This window comes from Populus trichocarpa, chromosome 17 (genome assembly GCF_000002775.5).
Source record: "Populus trichocarpa isolate Nisqually-1 chromosome 17, P.trichocarpa_v4.1, whole genome shotgun sequence".
In the NCBI taxonomy this organism is placed as follows: domain Eukaryota; kingdom Viridiplantae; phylum Streptophyta; class Magnoliopsida; order Malpighiales; family Salicaceae; genus Populus; species Populus trichocarpa.
Window position 1 is genome coordinate 3,083,823 of NC_037301.2, and position 21,979 is coordinate 3,105,801.

The 21,979-nt window shown below is 28.5% G+C and overlaps 1 protein-coding gene and 1 pseudogene across 2 annotated transcripts; both read right to left on the minus strand.

Moving 5' to 3' along the window:
* Positions 1 to 261: 261 nt before the first annotated feature.
* LOC18107032 (guanosine nucleotide diphosphate dissociation inhibitor At5g09550-like) lies at positions 262 to 4,020 on the minus strand (annotated as a pseudogene).
* A 1,383-nt stretch (positions 4,021 to 5,403) lies between these two features.
* LOC18107033 (MADS-box protein JOINTLESS) lies at positions 5,404 to 15,933 on the minus strand. Of its 2 annotated transcripts, XM_052448791.1 has the most exons (10): positions 15,759 to 15,933; positions 15,613 to 15,640; positions 14,666 to 14,875; positions 6,966 to 7,044; positions 6,629 to 6,690; positions 6,441 to 6,540; positions 6,277 to 6,318; positions 6,041 to 6,082; positions 5,823 to 5,959; positions 5,404 to 5,701 (listed from the first exon to the last, which is right to left on the minus strand). In XM_052448791.1, the coding sequence occupies exons 3-10, from the start codon at positions 14,845 to 14,847 to the stop codon at positions 5,683 to 5,685; spliced, it is 663 nt and encodes a 220-aa protein (XP_052304751.1). In that variant the 5' UTR covers positions 14,848 to 14,875; positions 15,613 to 15,640; positions 15,759 to 15,933; the 3' UTR covers positions 5,404 to 5,682. The 2 variants fall into 2 exon arrangements, with proteins under 2 accessions (XP_052304751.1, XP_052304750.1); XM_052448790.1 differs by having other exon boundaries at positions 15,613 to 15,930.
* Between the last annotated feature and the right edge of the window lie 6,046 nt (positions 15,934 to 21,979).

Sequence of the window (21,979 nt, forward strand, 5' to 3'; positions counted from 1 at the left end):
ACAAATTCTAGATCATGTGCTCAATTTATACGCAAACCATGCCCCCCCCCTCACACACACACACACACACACACACACACACACACACGAAGTTATAGAAAAAAAAAAGGTGAAGCCTTCAAAGTTCAAAATGAAGTATATGTGCAATTCTACTTAGATAATTAAAGTTACATAAGCATAGATTAAGAAAATTCAAACATAAATCAGAACAATATTTTACTTTGATGGGAACTCATATTTGATGATTTAGATTCTAATTTATTAACGTTGTTGCACTAAACTCTTTGAGCAAAGTAAAAAAACATGTTTATTCAGCAGCAACACTTGAACACTCAAGTCCACAGAGAGATCAAAAGTTTGTACCAAAACAAAAACCAAATTATAAGTAGATGGGTGCATGGAAGCAAGGTTTATACATTTGAAAATCAATTAAATTGTTACTTTGTATCACATCTTCAATTATGGTTTTTACATACTTTGGTCAATATTAAAAGGATGTTTAAGAGTATTGTAACAGTTGTTTTTTAAAGTGTTTTTTACTCGGAAATGCATCAAAATAATATTTTATTATTATTTTTTAAAAATCATTTTTGAAATTGTTTTTCAAATTTTGCTGAACCCAATTTGGAACAGAATACGAAACGGGGCTAAAGTAATCTACTAAAGGTAGATTGTCTATTTTTCAGCTATGAAAACAATATGTCAGTACAAATTCTCTTTTTTTGAACCATTTTAATATTCATGTCAGTCATTTACCTTGTTAATTGTTCCTAAATCTTAATGCTAGGCATTGACAAAATTGAAATTGTTTAAGCACAAAGACTCTTAATATTGTCAAGTATATATCTCGATCAAAATGAAAAATGTTGTTCTCTATAATTCAACTCAAGAATTTTGAGATACTTACCTTTCCATTTATCTTACTGTACATAGCGATCACATCTTGTACTGTGGTCTCAAAGTGAGTTATTGCATCATAGCTTTGCAAAGAATATTATGATCTTAATCAATACTGCTGAGTTATTTAGGGAAAATGTGAAATTTAGAAAGCTAGACCACAAGCTTGTTAGTAGAGTTATAGGGAGACATGAAAAGGTTCCCTTTTTGAGCTACTTTATAAGGATCTATAATGCTATGTAGATGAAAACTCCAGCCAATCTTGTCACAAGGGTAAGAAAAGACATGTATAAATGGTAGGTATACTTGTAACTTACAATAGAAATGAAGTAATGGTCATCTTCCTCATTGTTTTCATGCATATATTTGTCGTAAATATCATTGAAAATCTCATTTACTGGACTAGCAAGTAAATTCCTGCCTTTAGTTCCATCTCAGGGTTATCTGTCTTAGCATCAGTTGAAACAAAAGTAATGTATTTTCCTTTTAGAGCAACATTGTGTGCATATGAACAGCAGAAGAGGTACCTGGAGAAATAATGTGAAAGTTTACAAACAAATCTTCAAAGATATCCAGAATTGAATATCTGTAACTTAAATTTTAGCCATTTCTTTTCTATCCATCTTAATAATGCATTTAAAAGCATGCAGTCGATCAAAAGGCATTGTAATATGCATTTGAAGGCTTATATGAGAGCCTTTAGGGTTTCATTTGCAAAAATAAAAGTAAATGTACATGTGTGATTTGCGTCCAAGTTATTTCTGTGGCAAAATAACTTGCGCAGAGTGAAGATCACTAGTGTCAGGAATATGATGACTCATTATACAAATAGCACGAGCAACCTTTCCAACTTTCTTTACCCATGGCATTACAACAATGACAGATAAAAGGTGATTGACATAGTCAAAGCCCATTTCAGCAAATGTAGCAGTGAAGCAAGAGATTGATCTCAAAATTGTTTAATGCTACCTTGTTTGGCAAATAGGATGGGTCACAAATAGCTTTCTTGCATCTAGCAGTTTCTCCTTCAGAAGTCACGTCAATGGCTTTTTCATATTCATCGAACTCTACCTGTCAATATACAACAAGACTTATGAGGATCAAGTAGTATGACAACAGAAAGCAAGCAACAGATCAAGAATCATAGATTCACATGCTAAAGAAGAGGTCATGGATACAAGTTGTTATCACAATTTTACCTTACATTTTAGCTTGTTGAGCATGTAAGTGCCACCATATACTACACTTAAGTGTGCAAATGACTAACAAGATACCAAGACATGTTAGAACAACTTATCTTCACTCCCTAATTCTATAAAAAAACGTCATGGACTTCAACAAACCTGAGGCAATTCTGCTAGTCCATAGAGTGGATAGATATAAGGTGATCCTTCTTGGAAACGTGCCAATGACTCTACATAAAGCTTTATGGAACAAACAACAAAATAACTTGAAAATTACTTCTTCTTTTTTTTGTAATCATCAAAGACGAGTAGAGAACAAGATTTCAAAGAATTGTAAGTGCACCTTTATTCTCTTCACAAAATCCAAAGCTGGCTGATCCAAGTAACTATCATCAAGATGAAGACCTAGTGCATGACCGATAAAATGGATCGTATCATCTTCTAACCCATATTTTCTACATGAAACATGATTAACAAGCATTAATCTAATAGTTAAAATTTGATCATCTAGCTCTTAAAAACATAAAATATACATTAAGGTGCATGAATTCATTCAAGCCCTTTATCAGATGATATGATCTTAAACTAGACTGAAATTTCTATCAATTAAAGAGAAATGTTAATCAAACACATACGCGATAACTTCTCTTGTTGTAACTTTAATCAAGTCCAGACCCTCATGAGACTTGGGATCATTGTCCTCGTAATCTTGGACATAAATGAAGAATTTTCGAGCACGGTGTTTTTCAAACAATCCCATCAGTGGAGATTTTAATGCTTCCACATCAGTTGCTGGAACTTTGTGGATCTGAAAATCAAAATTACTTCTTTCATTTTTTCACTAAATATTAATATCTTTTGTTCTAGGTTTTAGATTACACAAATGTGCTCTACCTTCCCTTTATTATACACAAAACTACCATCAACAACCTTGAAATTGAGATACTTGGTAACATCTGTGTGTATCAGAACATGAACCAAACCACCATTGGTGATAATAAACTAGCATAACAAATTGAAAAAAAAAACAACGTAAACACTTACTACATGTTATCATTTAACAACAAGATCATAAAACTCTATACAAAATAGATTAGGTATCATGTAAACATTGTATTCTTTGCTTGCACCCAAGCTCTCTAGAGACTGGTTACTCCCCCTGAAATGTTTCCATAGCTACAATCATGAAGAGGGTCGAAAAAATCACATAAGAATATGGAAAAGATAGTAGACAAGAAAATCAAAAGTATTTTACAACATGAACATAAGAGAATCACCTGATTAAGATTAAAAGATGTTGATTCTCCTTTATAATAGTCATTGCGGTCCATATGCAGTACATGTTTCAAACGAAGATTTAATTGGATTATCATAGAAAAATTAAATTATATAGATAAATTAAGGAGAAACACATGCTTTTTCAAACACCAAGACTCCAAAAATCTAATGCGTTTCAGCATTCATCGATGGAGAGTAAATGTTGCAAGCCAGAACATTAAAACATTAGTGTTATGCTTGTGATAACAAAAACATCTAAAAAAAAAGAAAATTACTTTGAGTCCATCAACCGAAAGAAGACCACTGAGAATGCATTCCTTGTGATCAATTCCTAGAACAATCACATCATACTCTTCATCCTTGGTCACAAAATCCAACTTAGAAACAAACCTTTCTGAAGATTTGATAGATACAAGGAAAGAAGTGTTATATTTGTGATACAAGATATTATTATTATTGTTTTACAAAATAAGGAGAAATATTGGAGATAATGAAAAGAGAAAGGTGAAGTTTTCTATATATATATATGTTTGTTTGTTTGATTTAGAGCAAGTCTTCCGTGGGAACCAACGACAATAACACACAAAGCAACGTTAAACGGGTGAATACCAAAAACCAGGAAATGGTTAGGAAATGTACGTTACCATACGCCAACATGCATTTCTAGACATTATATTTTCTTTTAACCTAATCTAACGCGGGATGTTAATCTCTCTAGCTTGCAGGAAAAACAATATATTTTTTAGTATTTTCTCTTTTTATATTTTATTTCAAGAGATTTTACGATGTTCAAGGATGACATTATATTAGTAACTCAATGAAATTCATTCTGGAAAAAAACACAGACATAAGGGGGGGAGAAAAAAATTCATGACTCACTAAAAGTAATAAGAATATCTTGATCATATTCAATGGATCCACTCTACAGAAATTAATAGATACAAGTAAGAGAGAGAAATAATATATAGAGATATTTTTATTATTTTTGACGGGTCATAAATTTTATTTTCTCTCCCACATGTGTTTGTCTTTTTCTTCAAAATAAGTTTCATTAAGTAACTAATAGAATACCACTAATTATACCTCAAGCATAATAAAATCTTAAATTTTGTGTTTTGTATACTAGCTTATCTCTATGGAATTTTATTTTACCTAAATAAATTTTACTTCAAGTTTTTAATTAAATTTTTAGCTAATAGACAAGGTGAATTGTTGTGGAAAAGAGTTTTTTTTGGACAATAAATAATTCTTTATTTTTTTTTTTATGGATTGAATTTTGTAGTGATTTGAATTATATGTTTATGAATTTATTATGAACAACAAACCGACTTTTGGAGCAGTGATGAAGGAGATCAAAACGTAGATTTGGAGTTGAAACTTTCTCCGCCAGCAATATAACCAGTGATGGAAGGTTTCTAAGAGGGAAAAAAAATAAATAGAGAGAAATAAATGAAAGAGTATAAAAACTAAAAATAAGTAATTTTGAAGCGCGTGGTTTGCACGTAATGGGACTGTGAGTTTTTTATTGCATGGCTTTTGATGGGAGAAGACTAGTTTTTAGCAGGTTGACTTATGACCGTCGGATCTAGCTTGTTTTCTGTGCGATCTAGGGTTCACTAAAATTTTTTCTGAAATTTGTTCCTTTTTTTTATTTTTATCTGGATGAATTTAGGGGTGATTAAAAAACATTCTTGTAGAAAAAACTGTACTTAACAAGATCATTAAAATATTTTTTTATCAATAAAACAATGAAAAAAATTACAATTTTTTTTATCATAGATTAACAGTTCTTAAAGAGAGTTCAGCATTTAAACTTTTTAATATTAAATTTTTATTAATGAAATTTTTTTTTGATATACTAATATTAAAAATAAATTTTAAAAATAAAAAACATTATTTTTAAAAAATAATCACCACCACATCATCAAATATAAAATATAAAAAAAAAGTTCACAGAGTTGAATTTATCGATTATATGCGAGTTCTTTATTCTCCTGATCATCACCTTTAGCAGTTAAAGATTATCTTCTGCTTGCTTTAAAATAGGGCATAATTTAGCTTCAACTCAAGCTAAATTAATATATATTACTACATGTTTCAACAGCTTCACCTCATTTCCCTTTACCTTAAGGAAATATGGGAACCCTTGATCCACACATACATGCATACACAATCACACATGATCTGTATCTTAAACCCTGTGAATTTCATGAATCAACAAGCAAATATTAACCACGTACAAGCCAAGATGAAGGTTTTATTTGAAAAATATAACGACTGCAAATCCATTAAATTTTGTTGGAAAATCCTCCATCTGTCGGATTCAATCAGGAAAAGGTAATCTGCAAGACAATTTCGGAGTGGCATTCAGACTGCTGGTTAATTTCCTGAATACCAGGAGACTATTTGACATTGATTTACACTCTACCATGCAAGAAAAATGAATGTAACAAGCGAGCCTACCCAAGTGTAAGAAAAGAAGAATAGTTGTCGTAGTCCTGACGAGGATTTGCTGAGTTGCTGCTGATATTGTTCACCATAGAATCTGATGACTGGCCTTGTTCGAGCAAATGCCCTTGGCCCTTTGACAAACTCATTAACTGCCGAAAAATATATGAACTCAAAGTGAGAGGGAGTAACAAGAAGGAGCTGAAAATTAATAATAGGTCTCATAGTCTCACTCTCTGCTTCAATCGCTGGTTCTCTTCTATTAGTTGGTGCTCCTGCAAATTAGCAAACAAGAAGGAAAATTGAATCACAGAGAGTACTGATCATGAAAATCGTTTGATTGTTCAAAACAACATGGTAACCATGCATATCAGTTCATGCACATCATATGGGGCTTCATGTACAGTAATTTTCACAAACTTTGCATGAATATTTTATTTTTTCTCATTGTTAAAAGTAGTGAAGTGACCTTGGACTTGAGAGCATCGACCTCCTTTAGAATTTTTTCTCCCTGAAACACATTGAAGTAGTTGAAACATGTGCGTGAGGTATTGAACAAAGTCTTCAGCGTATATATACAGGACAGAACTATCTACAAGAATTAAGACAAGACAAGAGTGCTGCATGAATTACCTTTGTTTCTATGACACGACACAAGCTTTTTTCAATTAATTTTTCTAATTTTTCTAATTCTTCCATGTTCAGTCCCTGCAGGTCTTCTCCCCTTGTTCGCCTGTCATCAGTGGATCATCATATGTATCAGCATTGCAAATTGGAATGTGATCTATTGCGGCAACAAGTTATTGATCCTGAGATTTTACCTCAGTTCACGGGTTTTCTCTGCTATTTCCTTGTTCAACATGGCATGCACAGCACTATCAAGCTTAAAGGACAGAAACGAATATTGCCTTTATTAATACATGACCATGGTATCTTATGGAATTTATAAAGTTAGATTCTTGAACCTAATTCGAAGTGTTTGAGTGAAAGAAGAGGAAAAACAATGTTACGAAAAGGTAGCCACGCACTTATCAGATAATTTACTCACCAATCCAATATTAATCAGCAAGAGCGAAAAAGGAATATATATATAAACAATCTTGATGGGGGTTTCAAATTCAATATAACTTGATAAGCTACAGTATAAAAACTAATTACCTGAAGCTCAACCGATGGTTGACTAAATGTGTCAAGGTTTTTGGGATGCAGATTACGCCTTTCTATCACTTGCCCAATGCTTCAAGAACAAAAGGTAGAGCAAATCATTTCTTGAATTTTCATGTCCAGGAATAGGCAAAAACTAGCTAAAAACAGTGCCAATGGTGGGATGTTTCCAGGATCACTTGTAATTGCTAGCAGCTATGATTCTTCCCAAAAGGACTCACCAAGATGTAAAGAAACAATCAACCTGAGAGGAAGGGTAGAAAATTTGCTGCTGCTATGGCAACAGTAAACCTCTAGAAAAAAATGCTGCTACTATTACAACAACAAACCACAAAACCTAAAAAAGATGGGCCTACCCAGAAAGTTGGCAAACCCTGACGAGCAAAACAAGATCCAAACAGAAAATGAAGAAGATTGGACAGATTTTCAACAGCAACAGTCATTGCATGAAAGCCACAATAAAACCAGAATTGCACCAGCAGAAATTAATAGGGACACAAAGTGCTAAGATTCGCCATTGAAGTTTTGATAAAAAAACAGGAGGTAACTGAACACAAGACCAAACAGCAGCTATGCAAAGACACAGATGAAGATTGCAGGAGCCAGAAAGCAGAAGAATCTGAGAAAGGATGACCTAACAACAGCAAAAAGGAGACAGAAACAGCAGAAACCAAGAAGCAGCAATAACTAGCCATAAAATGTCAGGAGAAAGAAGTAGAATCCATGATCTCTCGACATACACACACCAAAACACCCTAATTTATAAATCTTAAAACAACCAAATTATATGATGAATTGATAAAACCTTTTGTTTGATAGAGAATACATCACTGATATTGGCTAAAACCTTTACGAGCAGCCTCCAATCACAATTGTTTCCCAGGTACCAAATATTCAATAAACCCTAATGTCAAAGAGAACACCAATAACAAACCCTATATATACATACAAAGAAGCTTAGGGTGATAACTTGATTTAACAATAACGAACCCTAATATCATATTGGTCACTAGAGAACTATCCTTATCATTACAAAGATTTATTACCCTATCAAAAGCTCAAATAATGTTATACTAATCTAGACCTGTTTAAATGAAGAAATGTATAATATTAAAATCTAGATCTCTATAAAGTAACATCAGGAAGATCAAAGAAGGTATTGTATCAACAAAACTATAGGAAACACTTCTATATCATGCGGTTTTCTATGATCTTAAGTTACTTAAATCTTAAACAATTTGGAACAGTAGAATAACAAGAGGATCTAATCACAAAAGAATCTCAAGAACAAAAGCTAGAAAAATCCAAAAATTATTGCATTAGGCGAGAAATCATCCTTTTCATCGCAAAGCAAAGTATTTAATAGTATACCCGAATATCCAAGAAGATAATCCTATACTTATGTATAGTAAGAATTGTGTATCTGGTAGCTTAGTGAAGCAGCTTTTCAAGTGTCAGTAATTCTAATTTATGTGGTTATTATTATGTAATTGGAGATGAATATTCATTGTATAGCCTAAGACTCCATAGACCTCTCGATGAACCAAAAGAGAAAGAAAGAAAGAAAATTCTATTTTATTACAAACTAGTGTTCTTGTGCAACTCGTGCCTACAAAGATTAAATCCACTTTCTTCTTAAAAACTAAACCTCTTTTATATTAAACTAGAATATTCATGAGAAATCACATATCTTTGCATCCCAATTGACAATATGGGTGTAGGAGTGGAGATGGAGTTTGGTAGGATAATGAGATCTCAAAGTTCGTCGACAACCAAGCTCAACTTAAGGTGATTCTAAATCTTACTTATGGTATAAGTACTTCTAATCTTATTTATAAAAATAGGATATTTTCTGTCATGTAGTATCTAAATTATGTATGTCATTTTATTTTTAAGTTTTTGTCAAAATTAATTGTTTATAAAATTAAGAAAATGTAGGCTTCTCTTTGTTTACTTTCTTCCTTCAAAAGCTAGGGTTTGTATGATTTCTATTGCAATCTCTATTATAAAAAAAATAAAATTAATTAGGATGTTTGTAGTGTTATTTCATTTTCTAATATTTTATAAGTCAATATTAACCTTCAAGCAATATCCTTTTACATGACCAATTGTCTATGCTATTCGAGTAAATAAACGGGTCTTGCATATCTTTCACAATCCAACATATTATTATTATTTGATGAAATTATACATATATAAATAAAAGAAGTAAGCTAGTTAAAAGATTTACACTATTTAATTAAACAAAAATAAAAAAATCAATACATCAAAGTGTTTCAATCACTAGGTAAGGATTTTATTTAAAAGGTTGATATAAAAAAGAAGCATTTGAACACGTGATTCACGACCATCCTATATAAGCATTAGAAAAAAAAAAAGAAGAAGAATGTCACTAGTATATCAAGAACAAGCAACTAGCTTGCTTACATTTTTAATCTATTAAAAAAAAACAAGAAAATCTTTGGATAAGTTATAATGTTTTGAAAAGGGTTTTCTATTTATTATTTTGATTTCTACATTTAAATTTCTTATTATCAGAATTTTTTTTAGGGTTTATAATGTACTCACAAACTAGAATAAAAATCATTTTATCCGATTCCTATTATTTTTTATCAAGTTTCATTAATTACAAGATATTATAAATAACTTGGGCAACTAGCATATTGTTAAGTTAATTTAATATTTTTAGATTAATTGAGATACACATGTATTGAGTTTATATTAACTAGATGATGTTTAAACTTTCTTTTATGTTATTTGATGTTTAAAACTTTGAATTTTTTAAACAAAGCTTTATATAACATCAAAAATATTTATGATATTAGTTGGTTGTTTATGTAACTAAAAAATTCTTTATTATGAAAAAATAAGTTTAAAACTATCTTATATAAAAAATTACAATTCTAATTTGACAAAACAAACTCCGGGAAATTGACCCCTTTTCTCATTTATATATGTCTAGGCATGGTTTAACAAAGTACTCATGGAATAGGTTAATTTGGAAATAAATAAAAAAAGTAATGTAACATTTAGTATAAAAATAAAATCTTCTATAAGTAAACTTTGAAGTTAAAATGAATAAAAATGTATTAATAAATAAAAATCTAATCAATTTGCATTCTTTATCTCGATTCTAATTAAAGAATATAATAAACAAAATATTATAAAGCACCAACCAATTTTATTCGGATATGAGCAATATAATAAATTTATTATTAAATAGTTGCAATAATAATAATAATAAAAAGCCTAACACAACACACTTGAGGGTCAAAAAGGCATTAATTGTGTATAACTTTCACCAATAAAGAACCTACCAGCATTTCTACCTAAATATTGGAAATTTAGTATAAATGCCAATAAACATGCACATTAATCACAATTATTTAAAACGCCATGATTATTATGATCTAAAGGGAGAATGATTTATATATATAAATACCTTGTTATACTTAATTTTCATATAAAATATTAATGAGTGAATATTGTCATATTTATTTTACATGAGAAGTTTGTATGGAACTAATCCATCATTAGTTCCATATGGTTAATAAAAATTAAATATTTAAACTTAATAAAATTACGAAGCATTGATAATTTTATTTTGTTTTAAATATTTTCAAAAATCTTTTAAATTCTACAAAATTATTAAATGATGAGAAATTTTTATTAAACAAGTTAGTTTTTTTAGTTATCCTTGGCCTATGCATTCCTTTAGAGAAAACTTCACTTTTAGACAGAGTTGGCTTAAATTAAGGGTCACAAAATTATATTCGTCAATTATACTTTATGAAGTGAAGATTGTCCCTACTTAACAAAAGACTTGGAGTACAAAATATTGCCCAGGGCTTCACTTGTCAGACATACATAAAAAATAATAATAAATAAGTATTTTAAAATACTTCATTTATAGTTTTATTCAAGGTCCCTATTCACCTTAATTCGGCTTTGCTTTTAAACCCTAATGTATTATCTAATAATCAATTGCATTTTGAAACCTTTTTTTTTTTTTTTTATCAATTATGCCATTAAAGCATCCAAAATTAGACAATGTTATCATCCAACCTTCTGGTATTAATAGCAATTAAAAGAATTTATCCAATTTGCATATATTTGTTAGGTGTTTCCATCCAAGAAGCTAAAATAAGCTCAAATCGTTTTTAATGGACAATCTTAGCATCAAATCAGAGTAAACTTTATCCGATTTTGCTTATATAAAGTTCAAAGTACTGAATTAGAAAGAAATTAAAGTTCAATTTGATTTAAAATTCAAGATAATTTTCGATAATTTAACCAATCTAGAAAAAAGAAATAAATGAAGTGATAAGTATTTCTAGGCTGAAAAGGATACTCTAAATCATTCTCAATGCTAAACATCCTGCATCAACAAAAAATAAATAAGTAATCATAAAAATAATTAGAAATAATTAAAAAAAATGTTATATCATGTGATGGTCCTTCGCGATAAATAGCGCTAAAAATAAAGGTTATCAAATATAAATCTTGCAAGAACACAAAAATAAATAAATAAATCATTGTTGATACTAAACATCTTGCAGGAAAAAACACTAAAAAATCATAAAAATAAAAAAATAAGATGTTATTTCATATGATGCTCCCTTTGCTATAAATGGTGTTGAAAATAAAAGTTATCAAATATAAATCTAATTATCATCTTGGGTGTAACTTGAATTACTGAATTAGGCAAGACCAGAGCATAATTTCAAGTCATAATTTTTTATATAAGATAGTTTTAAATTTATTTTCCAGAATAAGGTATTTTTAGTCATATAAACCAACCAATATGATCAAAACATTTGATGCCACATAAACCATAGTTTAAATAATTCCAAGTATTAAACATCAAGTAATAGACAAGAAAGTTTTAAACAACATCTAGTTAAAATAAATCTACTATGTATAAGCATCTCAATTAATCCAAAAAATATTAAATGAACTTGGCAAGATGTTAGTTGCTCAAATCATATACAACTTCTTATAATTAATGAAACTTGATAAAAAAAAAATAGAAATTGTATAAAATTATTTTTTATTTTGGCTTATGAATATATTATGAGTTCTAAAAAGTTCTAATAACAAGAAAATTTAGATGTAGAGATCATATATACAATAAAGAATAACAAATGGAAAACCCTTTTCAAAACACTTTATCTAAAAAGTTGTTTTTTTTTAATATATATATAGAAAATAAAGACTAAAAATGTAAACATAGTAGTTGCCAATTCTTGATATATATACTAGTAACATTTTTTTTCCTAACGCTTATATAGAGTGGTCATGAACATAATCACGAGTTTGAATGATTGTTTATAGCAACTTTTTAGATAAATTAAGTTTTTATCCAGCGGTCCAAACACTTTGTTATATTAACTTTTTATTTTTGTTTAATTAAGCAGTGTATCTTTTAACTAGCTTACTCCTTTTATATATGCATAATTTCATCAAATAGATTTGATAAATAAGATTTGTTAATTTATGAGAATAAACTTCATTTTCTCCTTTATTTTTTCTTAAATTCATAATAATATCTTGTAATACTTAGAAGTAACAGTAAAGCCCAAGACTTTCCTTTTTCTTAAATAATATAATTTCAATGATAATCCTTACACTTGGAAATTAAATTTCTATAAACATATGTAAAGTTTGTTTAGATCTTAAAACCAGATTCATCAGTAATATCACCATATGATGGGAGCAGGAGATTGAATGTAAGTGAACCAGCAGGAAATTAATCACATCCAGCTGGTAATTTATTTTTAACCTATTGTGTCAAGAACGTACTTGCATATATTCAACTTTGTCTTACAATTTCTATTGCAATATGTCAATGTGTTTATCATGAAGGATGCATTATCAACCACCTTTATAGTAAAAGCAAATTTTGAGCAAAACACATTTTTATTCTGCAGGGACGTAAAAATACTGTACGCAGAACATATTAAGAAACAAGATGCTCTGAAAGAACGTGGTTTTTTCTTCATCAGGGCTATGGTTGTATACTGGTTTTACCTTCCCTCTCAGTGTTGTTAATGAGCCTATGTGATGAATGATTCATTTTCGACTCTATACATTACTCTTCTAGGGTTTATGACGGTCATAGTTGATGTTGCTCTGTGATTTGAAGAGATGAAAACGATATGTAAATATTGAAAAAGAAAACACATTAATTTTAATACATGATTATCAATTAGCAAATGGGACTTCATTTAATTGGATGGATTATAGAGTGGCGAGCAGTCTTGTTATTATTTCCCAGTGCTAGATAACTTCCCTTTTAGGTTAAAGTTTCTTCTTTTATTACAAAAACTCGACCCTGAGACCTCTTGAGGCAGGAGGAACATGGGTGCATTTGAGCTACCAATTCAAGGGGTTTTTTTTTTCTTTGTTATAAACAAGAGGTTGAAACTCAATATTTTTTTGTGAAGAAGATAGAACTCTAGCACCAGTACAGTTGAAATTAAACATTGCAAGAAAAGAAGAAACCTATATATGCTTCTTCTTCTTCTTCTTCTTCTTAATTTGTTTCCTTAATAAATGCTGGCTGCAGTTGACCTTATGATCATATAGATTTCCTAAGAGTAAGTAGGACTAAAGCTAGGCTCTCCCAAACCAGTCAACAGATGATCATTTGTTCTTGTAACTAAATGCTGGGAGAAGGAGAAGAAAAGGCAGTGTCTAGGGTTAATGTAAGCAAGTGACCACTCTTTGCACAGATGATGAGCTATTGATGCTAGATGATCAATTCAATACCAGTTAGGTTACTATTTACTAAGTGACAGAAGACTGTCTATTGATGTTAAGACAAGGTTTTTTTTTTTATTTCGATTTTGATTTTCTTCCCTGCAAACCTTACATGTAATTAACACTATGATACAAGTCACTTCAACTTAAGAGCTCACACATCATTTCGGAGCAATTGTAATCAATGGTCTGTACAAAGAATAGATTCAGGTTGTACTATTAGCTAGGGGTATTGAGGTTTCATATTTTGCCCTTGAGTTTTCTAGGGTATGAAGGCCTTGCATTGTGTAGTTGCCCTATATTTTATGAGCACATCCTTAGACTAGGTAGTGTTTCTGGGGGCATAGAGGGTAGCAAATCCAACTTAATAAAAGTAGTGGCTTTGATCTCTAATCGCAGAAGTGCAAGTCTTTCTGGTTCAAAATAGACATTATAAGCGTACAAGAGAAGCCATTAAAACAAGCCTGTTTGTTTTTGCGGCGACAATACATTCGTTGTAGACCGCAATAAAAACATTAAATTGAGATTTTACTACAGTGCACCAAGCGGTACACTAGAGAAACAAGCATACCCTAGACCACAAGCAATTCAAGTTTCAACACCAGCATTAAGAAAGACACAAGTGGACGTGTGATGCCCTTAAAAAAGGATTTGAACTAGCAATAAGTGGCAGCAATAACATCAAAACCTTCGTATCAGTACCAACTTCTCCCTATGCTCCTCTCCTCGAAAAAATATTATTTTGCTCGCAGATACCAAAAGATTCTCTATTGCACATCTATTTCAGCCATTCTCTTCTTTTTTCAACTTTGTTGGGTTCAAAAGAAACCGTTGTTAATGCATCCTAGGTTGATCATTGAGCTCACAGATGACATAATATTTATGGTATATCATAAAGTGGAAAATAATAAGAAAGAGAAAGGGAGCAGAACCTTGAGTTTGAGTACTCAAAAAACTTTCCAGTTGCAGAAAACACCATGAGAGCAATCTCAGCGTCACATAGAATTGAGAGCTCGAAAGCTTTCTTGAAGAGCCCTCTTCTCCTCTTTGAGAAACTGACTTGCCTTGCACTTGTGTTGTCTATCTTCTTGATCTGGATTTTCTTGCGAGCCATCTTCCCCAAGAAACAAATTCAGCTCACCCTTCATGCAAAATCAACCAAGATAATTAAGCACATACTGCTAAAAATAAAATTTCTAAGAGAAAGAGATACAACCTCAACAAGTATATTTACATGCAAATCAAATTTTTTTTACTTACATCCACGCAAACGTATTATATTTTTTAAAATAAAATATAAACAGATTTTTTTACAAACAAGAAGAAGAAGATAGAATGTTCAAAAAAAGAAAAAAAAAATCTAGCCACTACCTTTACCTTAAAACGTACATCAATTGAATCGTTGGAGTGACATTAATGGATAATACTACTGGATCATGATAGCAAGAAATCAAGAACAGATCTTTAATTACAGGAAATTATCAAGCCGCCATCAACCACAAAAGAAAGGGGGGAAAAGTACAATCACAACACAGCCAAATTTACTAAGAGGATTTACATGTACATGGAAAATTAACAAAAGAAAATCAACTCGCTTTAATAAAAGCGAAGGGAAAATTTAGTAAAAGAAACTAAAGAAAACGTAATTAGTACAGCACCGAGCATTTCTGTAAATAGAAATGTAGAGAAGCTGACTCGGTGATAAAACAAGAAAAAAGAAAAGGAAGAGAAAAGTTTTGCCAGATTAAGCCAAGAATCTTGAACAATCTAAAACAACCCTAGCTGGTAATGCCAAGAACTCAAGCTGACACTGAAGTTTGTAAGAAATGAGTGAGCTTGCAAGGATTGGTAAGAAATCTTTGGTTTCAGCTCTTCTTACCTATTTCTATGTTGTCTTTCTTCTGGTGCTGTTTACACCTCACAGAAAACCAAAGTCAAGTCCACCAGTGATGTTTAGAGATAGAAAAGGAAAAGGAGGGTAACAGAGAGATCTTCTTAACCTTGGTTGCAGGAAAAGAAAGATACCTTTTATGGCCAAGCAAGAAGTCACACTGTGCAATTCTCTCCAAATGGTTAAGCAGAAAAAAGGCTCAAAGGAGAATGTAAGGAGATATAAAACTATATCTTTCTTCTTCTTTTTTGGATTTTGTAGCTATTTCCATTTGAGTAAAGCACTAATAAAGTGAAAATATTTAAACGGGACTTTATTTATTTATTTATTTTTATGGTGAGATTTGCTTTCCGTACAGATATAGCGTCTCTTCAGCACTGCTTCGCTGGTTAGATTTAACACTAACACCACCGCCTCTGTTCCCTCGTACTAATAGCGTCTCTTCAGCCTCTCTCTCCAGATAGGTTTGTACAAGGTAATAGCGACTAGATTAGCTTGCAGCAGTTTATCTTTTAGGTAGGAAGAACAAAATTAAGCTCTCTCTCTCTCTCTCTCTCTCTCTCTCTCTCTCTATATATATATATATATATATATATATATATATAGAGGGAAAAGACCTTAAATAATATGTATACCATTCTCTTTTATATTTTATGATACTGAATGATAATTATTGGATATTTAAGAGTTATAGATAAAAAAAAAAGTGAAAAAAATCATATATGATCTAATTAAAAAATAAAAAATAAAAAAAATTTATTATTTTTTTTCTTTTATTTTTCTTTTTCATATATATCTCTTATATACGATGAATGCTATAATTTTTTTATTGCTATAATCTACTATCTTCAATGAATTTAAAAATATTATATTCATTTTTATATATCATTAATTCAATAATTTCTATGCATCTTAAAATTACTAAAAATTTATATAATTGTTAATTTTAAAATCTATAAAATTAGTAAAATTATACATAAATTAACCCGAATATATATGTTAATAAAAAAAATTGTACTCCCTATGTATCGTATTTATTATCCCTCCACATTGAATTCCAAAAGTAGTAATTTTAATTGACTTTTTCTAATTAGTTTTAATGTTTAAAAAATTCAGAAATTTTCTTAAGAGTTTTCAAGTTTCCATTTCTTATAAAGGCAGAAATTACTCAAAAATATATTATATTTATTGACATTTGAAAAGTCGAAATGGCTGATAAATGGCTGGAGCATGGAATTTTATTATCAATTTATTTACGTGAAATACTTATCTAATATTTTAAATTTATTCAGAGTTAAATTTATTACGGCATATACAGACATGGTATTTTATAAATAGATATGAAAAAAATATTTTAAAATATAAAAAAGCTTGAATTAATAAAAAGAGAGTCGATGTTACTTAGTTGTTAATTAAATTCACACAAAAAATTATCAAATTAATGTTTGTTATGGTTTTAATGTTCCGAAGTTAAATATTAAAAATATATTAAAAATATATTTTATATATATTTTTAATTGAAAAACACTTTTATAAAAGCATATTGCACCGCATTACGAACCATATATTAAGAGCCTGATTGTTTTTGTGTTTTAAAAATATTTTTTAAAATATTTAATTTTTTTTGTTTTTTTCTTGTTTCAAATTAATATTTCAAAGTGTTTTCATATTTTTTTGATATGTTAGTGTCAAAATTAAATTTTAAAAAATAAAAAAAATATTATTTTAACATATTTTTAAATAAAAAACATTTTAAAAAACGACTGTTACTACATTACCAAACAGAATCTAAATAGATAGTAACAACCTATACACTCCTTCAAGAATTAGTATCCAACCTTTAAGATGTTGTTAATGAGTCCAGTTGGTTTTATTTTACTACAATCGTGTAACATGGGATTAAATTGATGGATTGAGGATAATAAAAAAACGATTATAGAATGAGGGGATTCCATGCAAGGACTGGGAAGATTTATAAACATTGCAATAATAATAATAATAATAATAATAATAATAATAATAAATCAAGAATTCTCTATTTCCAATAAAGATAATTTATTTTGTTTTATTAATGTAGGTGTCCGGTCCAGTTTGCGCGCATCTCAACTAATCCCACGAACTCTAAAATTAACGATAATGTAAACCTAGTAGTTGTATTTTAATGAACAATTGCAACATATTCAATCTCAATTGAGAATATTACTGACCATAAAAGAAAAAAAAAAGAGAAATAAAATAAATATGGTTCTAAAGAGATTAAATTTTGAGTTTGAGTATGATCGTTAATCGGTAACCAAACTGATGTAGTGTAATTAAACTTCAAATAAAGATTAATCACCATCGCAATACTGTAAAAACTTGTGAATTTACAAATCCAAATTACTAAAATATTATTTTAATCAAAACCCAATTTTTAATTACTGTTACTATTATTAACTATTACTGTTAATACCGCTAATAATACTAAAAGATCTGGGGTTGGTCACTGTTCATAATATATATAGTGCTTTTTAAAAAGAAAATTTCTCTTTAATTTTTTTTTATAATTTTATCCTCTCATGTTAAATTAGCATGATTCTTTATATTAAGATTAAAGGGATATTTTTATTATGAATTGAAGTTCAATTTTACAGAATAAAACTGTATTTATAATAGAAAAAAAATATAAAAATTAAAAAATTAAATACATTGTTCGAGATAAAATATGTGTGTGTATTATTTCGAGGGAAATTTTATAATGCTCTAATGATAAATATTTGATATTAAAGAGTTATAGATTAAAAAAAGTGAAAGAAATCATATATGATCCCATTAAAAAATGATAAAAAATTATTAATTAATTTTAATTTTAATTTTTCTCTTTGATTTTTCTTTTTTCATATATATATCTCTCTTATATATTGGTGAATACTATAATTTTTTGGGTGATTGTTATAGCCAACTACCTTTAATAGATTTAAAAATATTGTACTCCCTGTGCACCATGCATATTTATGACCCTCTATCGAATTTGAAAAGTCAACAGATTCTAACTTTGATGGACTCTTTTAATTAGTTTTAATGTTTGAAAAATTAAGATTTTTTTTTAAAAAAAAATACAAGTTTCTATTTATTATAAAGGAGAAAAAAATATTCAAAAATATATTACATTTATTGACCTTTGAAAAGTCAAAATGGCTGATATCATTTTGTTTAGCCCTCAAACATTTTCATTCGTAATTTTATCCACCTAGATTAAATATGCATAGTTCTTATGTTAAGATTTTTTTAATTTGTATTTTATCACAGAGACAAATAAAACTTTATTTGTAGTAAAAAAAAAAATTAGAAGAAAATGATCAAAATTAATAATAAAAAAAAAAGAAACATATATGATTTTGATATTGTCTTGTAAAAGTTAAATATGCTCCAAATAATTTTCAGTTTTCAATGTTGTGTTGTCCCTGATTGTAGAATTTCACATTTCAATCTCAATCTTCATTTGTTTTTCGTTTTTAAAAATGTTTTTTATTTTAAAATATATTAAAACATTTTTTTTTATTTTTAATCTCAACACATAGAATTATTAAAAAATACTAAAAATATATTAAATTAATAATTTTTTAAAATAAATACATTTTTAAACACACATTATCATTGAATGGGCTCTTAATTGGGCCACCCTCTTTTCATTCAATATTACTTTTTTTTATCTAAGGATTTTGCCGCTTATAGTATATTTTAATTGCATATATGTTATTCAGGTTTTTACTATATTGATACACATATTTATATTTAAAATAGATATTTATGTTATATCCATTATTTATTAAATAAGAAATTTAATTATTCATGCATTACTGATAAAACTTTGGGTAATGAATACTTATTACTTAGATTATATATATAAAACTTTGGGGGAGGAAATTAGTGTTGCTAGAGAATAACTTTTTTATTATGGTTATGGTGCTAAAGAATAACTTAAAAAAAAAAAAATCAAAAGATTTGAGTCTCCGTTTTAACTCAGGTTGGAAGCAAGGCTGAAAGTTAAGATTATTTTAAAAGAATTTTTATTGGTGATTCATGTGAATTTGTTATGAAGTAATTTGCGACAACTCAATCTTTAAAAAATCATTCAATATCAATATATGTGTTGGGGTTAGATTTAGATTGGGTTTTAGGTTGAATTTATTGATATTATTATCTTATCGGATAAGAATTTTAGATATTTATATTAACCTAAAATAATAATTATTTTAAAAAAATATTACTCATTTAGATTTATTTGGATTTGGATTAAAATTGTCATTCCAAAATATCAAGTAAATATGCACTCCTGAAATATGTTTCTTTAAAATCATTTGAAAATAAAATTTAATTTTAATTAACATATATTCAAGCTTCAAGAAATCATGTATCAAACTAAAAAAAAAAAAAGCATGTTTGCATGCTAAAATATATGTTTCGATGTAAAATACATTAATGTGGATTTGCTGCCTACGTACAATATAGATTTTTAAGGGTGATTTCTCATAAATTTTCTATTTCTAAATATTAATGGTTATTATTTTTTTATTGCTCGAAAAAGATGAACCTAATGTCATTGTTGAAAGCAGACAAAAACTTTCCGACTTGTGTAGAAGTAAAGATTTTCTTGGTTCACCACAGAATAAAAGAAATCAAAGAAAACTTTCCGACTCTCATTTAAATATTTTTATACCTAGTTAAGGTCATTGCTAAGTAACTTGAAATTATTATCGGATAGAAGTTGGGGTTGGAGGAGTTTGATGAGTGAATCCGAGAAGTTGATGTTAAATTACGTTTGGGATCATGTATAAAATGTTTTTTAATTAAAAATATATTCAAATAATATTTTTTAAAAATTTTATTTTTAACATCAACATATTAAAACTATAAAAACAATTTAAAACAAATCAATTTAATATTTTTTTCAAGTAAAAAACACTTTAAAACACAAGTTAAACCGAATAGGATGATTAGGTATGAAGATTTTATTGTCAAATCAGTTGTTAAGTGAAAATGAATAGTTCATCAAGTGAATACTATTTGAGTTTGAAATTTGTTTATATATACGCCACACTATATTGTGTTTAAATTTTTATTAATTAGAATGAAAATAATAAAATTTAAACTTGTAACTACTTGGTCAATAAAATTCTAACATTATTTCAAAAAACTATTTTAACCAAATAACTTAACTTGTTATGTGAAATCTCAAGAATTATTTTACATTACTCTAATGTTTTCAAGACTAGTACATGTTGGTTTGTAAATAATTTGTGGTTTACTTTTTTTTTTAAATATTGTTTTTGTTTTGGGGTAACAGTGTTTTTTTTTTGTTTTATTTATAATGAACGATGATGATGGTGTTGGTGTTATTGATGTTTTTTATTTTAATTGATAATTTGTATTAAATGTAATTTTTCTTTGTATAGTTAATGGTGCAATGTTATTGTTAAATATGTTGTTTTACATAATTATAAGTTTTTTTTTTACGTTATTTTTATACTTAGTTACGATGATTGCTAAGTGACTTCAAATTATTATCATATAGAAGTTGGGGTTGGAGGAGTTTGACGAGTACATTCAAGTAAATGATGTTAAGTGTATGTTTGATAATGCATATAAGATATTTTTCAAGAATTGTTTAATTAAAAATATATTTAAATAATAGTTTTTAGATTTTTTTTTTAATATCACCATATTAAAACCATAAAAAAATATGAATGTTATTGTTAAATATGTGGTTTTTACATAAATTTAGGGTGAAATATATTATAAGAAATTTTTTTTTAGCTATTTTTTTTGCCTGCATTTAAGGAATACTTTGTAAATATGGGATTTGTGGAAGATTTTGAAGAAGTTGTTTAAGTTTATCAAGCATTTGGGATGAACTGTACAGGTTTTGCTTGTTCTCTTTATAAGAAAAAAAAAAGAATAAAAAAGTGGGAAAATAACAGTTTATTTGGTCCCTCAAATTTGTACTTTGACCATCTTGATCCTGCAATCTTGTATATTAAAATTATGAGCACACCGAATCTTGTTAAATGCCGATGAAAGTCAACATAATATTTCTTTTTTTTTTCTCAGTTGATGTATAAATTAGCTTAAGAATTTTATTAGCTTTGAAAAAATATTTAATTTTTTTTGTTGCATCAAACGGTGTGATTGCAAAAAGAATAGTCGGGTTTTCATTAAAACAAATTAAATCCATCAAACCCCTTTTTTCCATTAAAACCAACCATTGATAAAAGTTGATTATGTTTAATTTAATAATATTTTCTTTAAAAAAAAAGAAATACATTTTTTTTTATAGTAAACAAGTGAATTATATATTAAACAGCCCCATCAAGTA

Excerpts from the sequence above, each read along its gene's own strand:
- LOC18107033 (XM_052448791.1), bottom strand. The coding sequence starts at position 14,847 with ATGGCTCGCAAGAAAATCCAGATCAAGAAGATAGACAACACAAGTGCA. Across the intron at positions 6,691-6,965 it reads AACCATCGGTTGAGCTTCAG|CTTGATAGTGCTGTGCATGC; the intron begins GTAATTAGTTTT and ends CTGTCCTTTAAG. Across the intron at positions 6,319-6,440 it reads GTCGTGTCATAGAAACAAAG|GGAGAAAAAATTCTAAAGGA; the intron begins GTAATTCATGCA and ends AATGTGTTTCAG.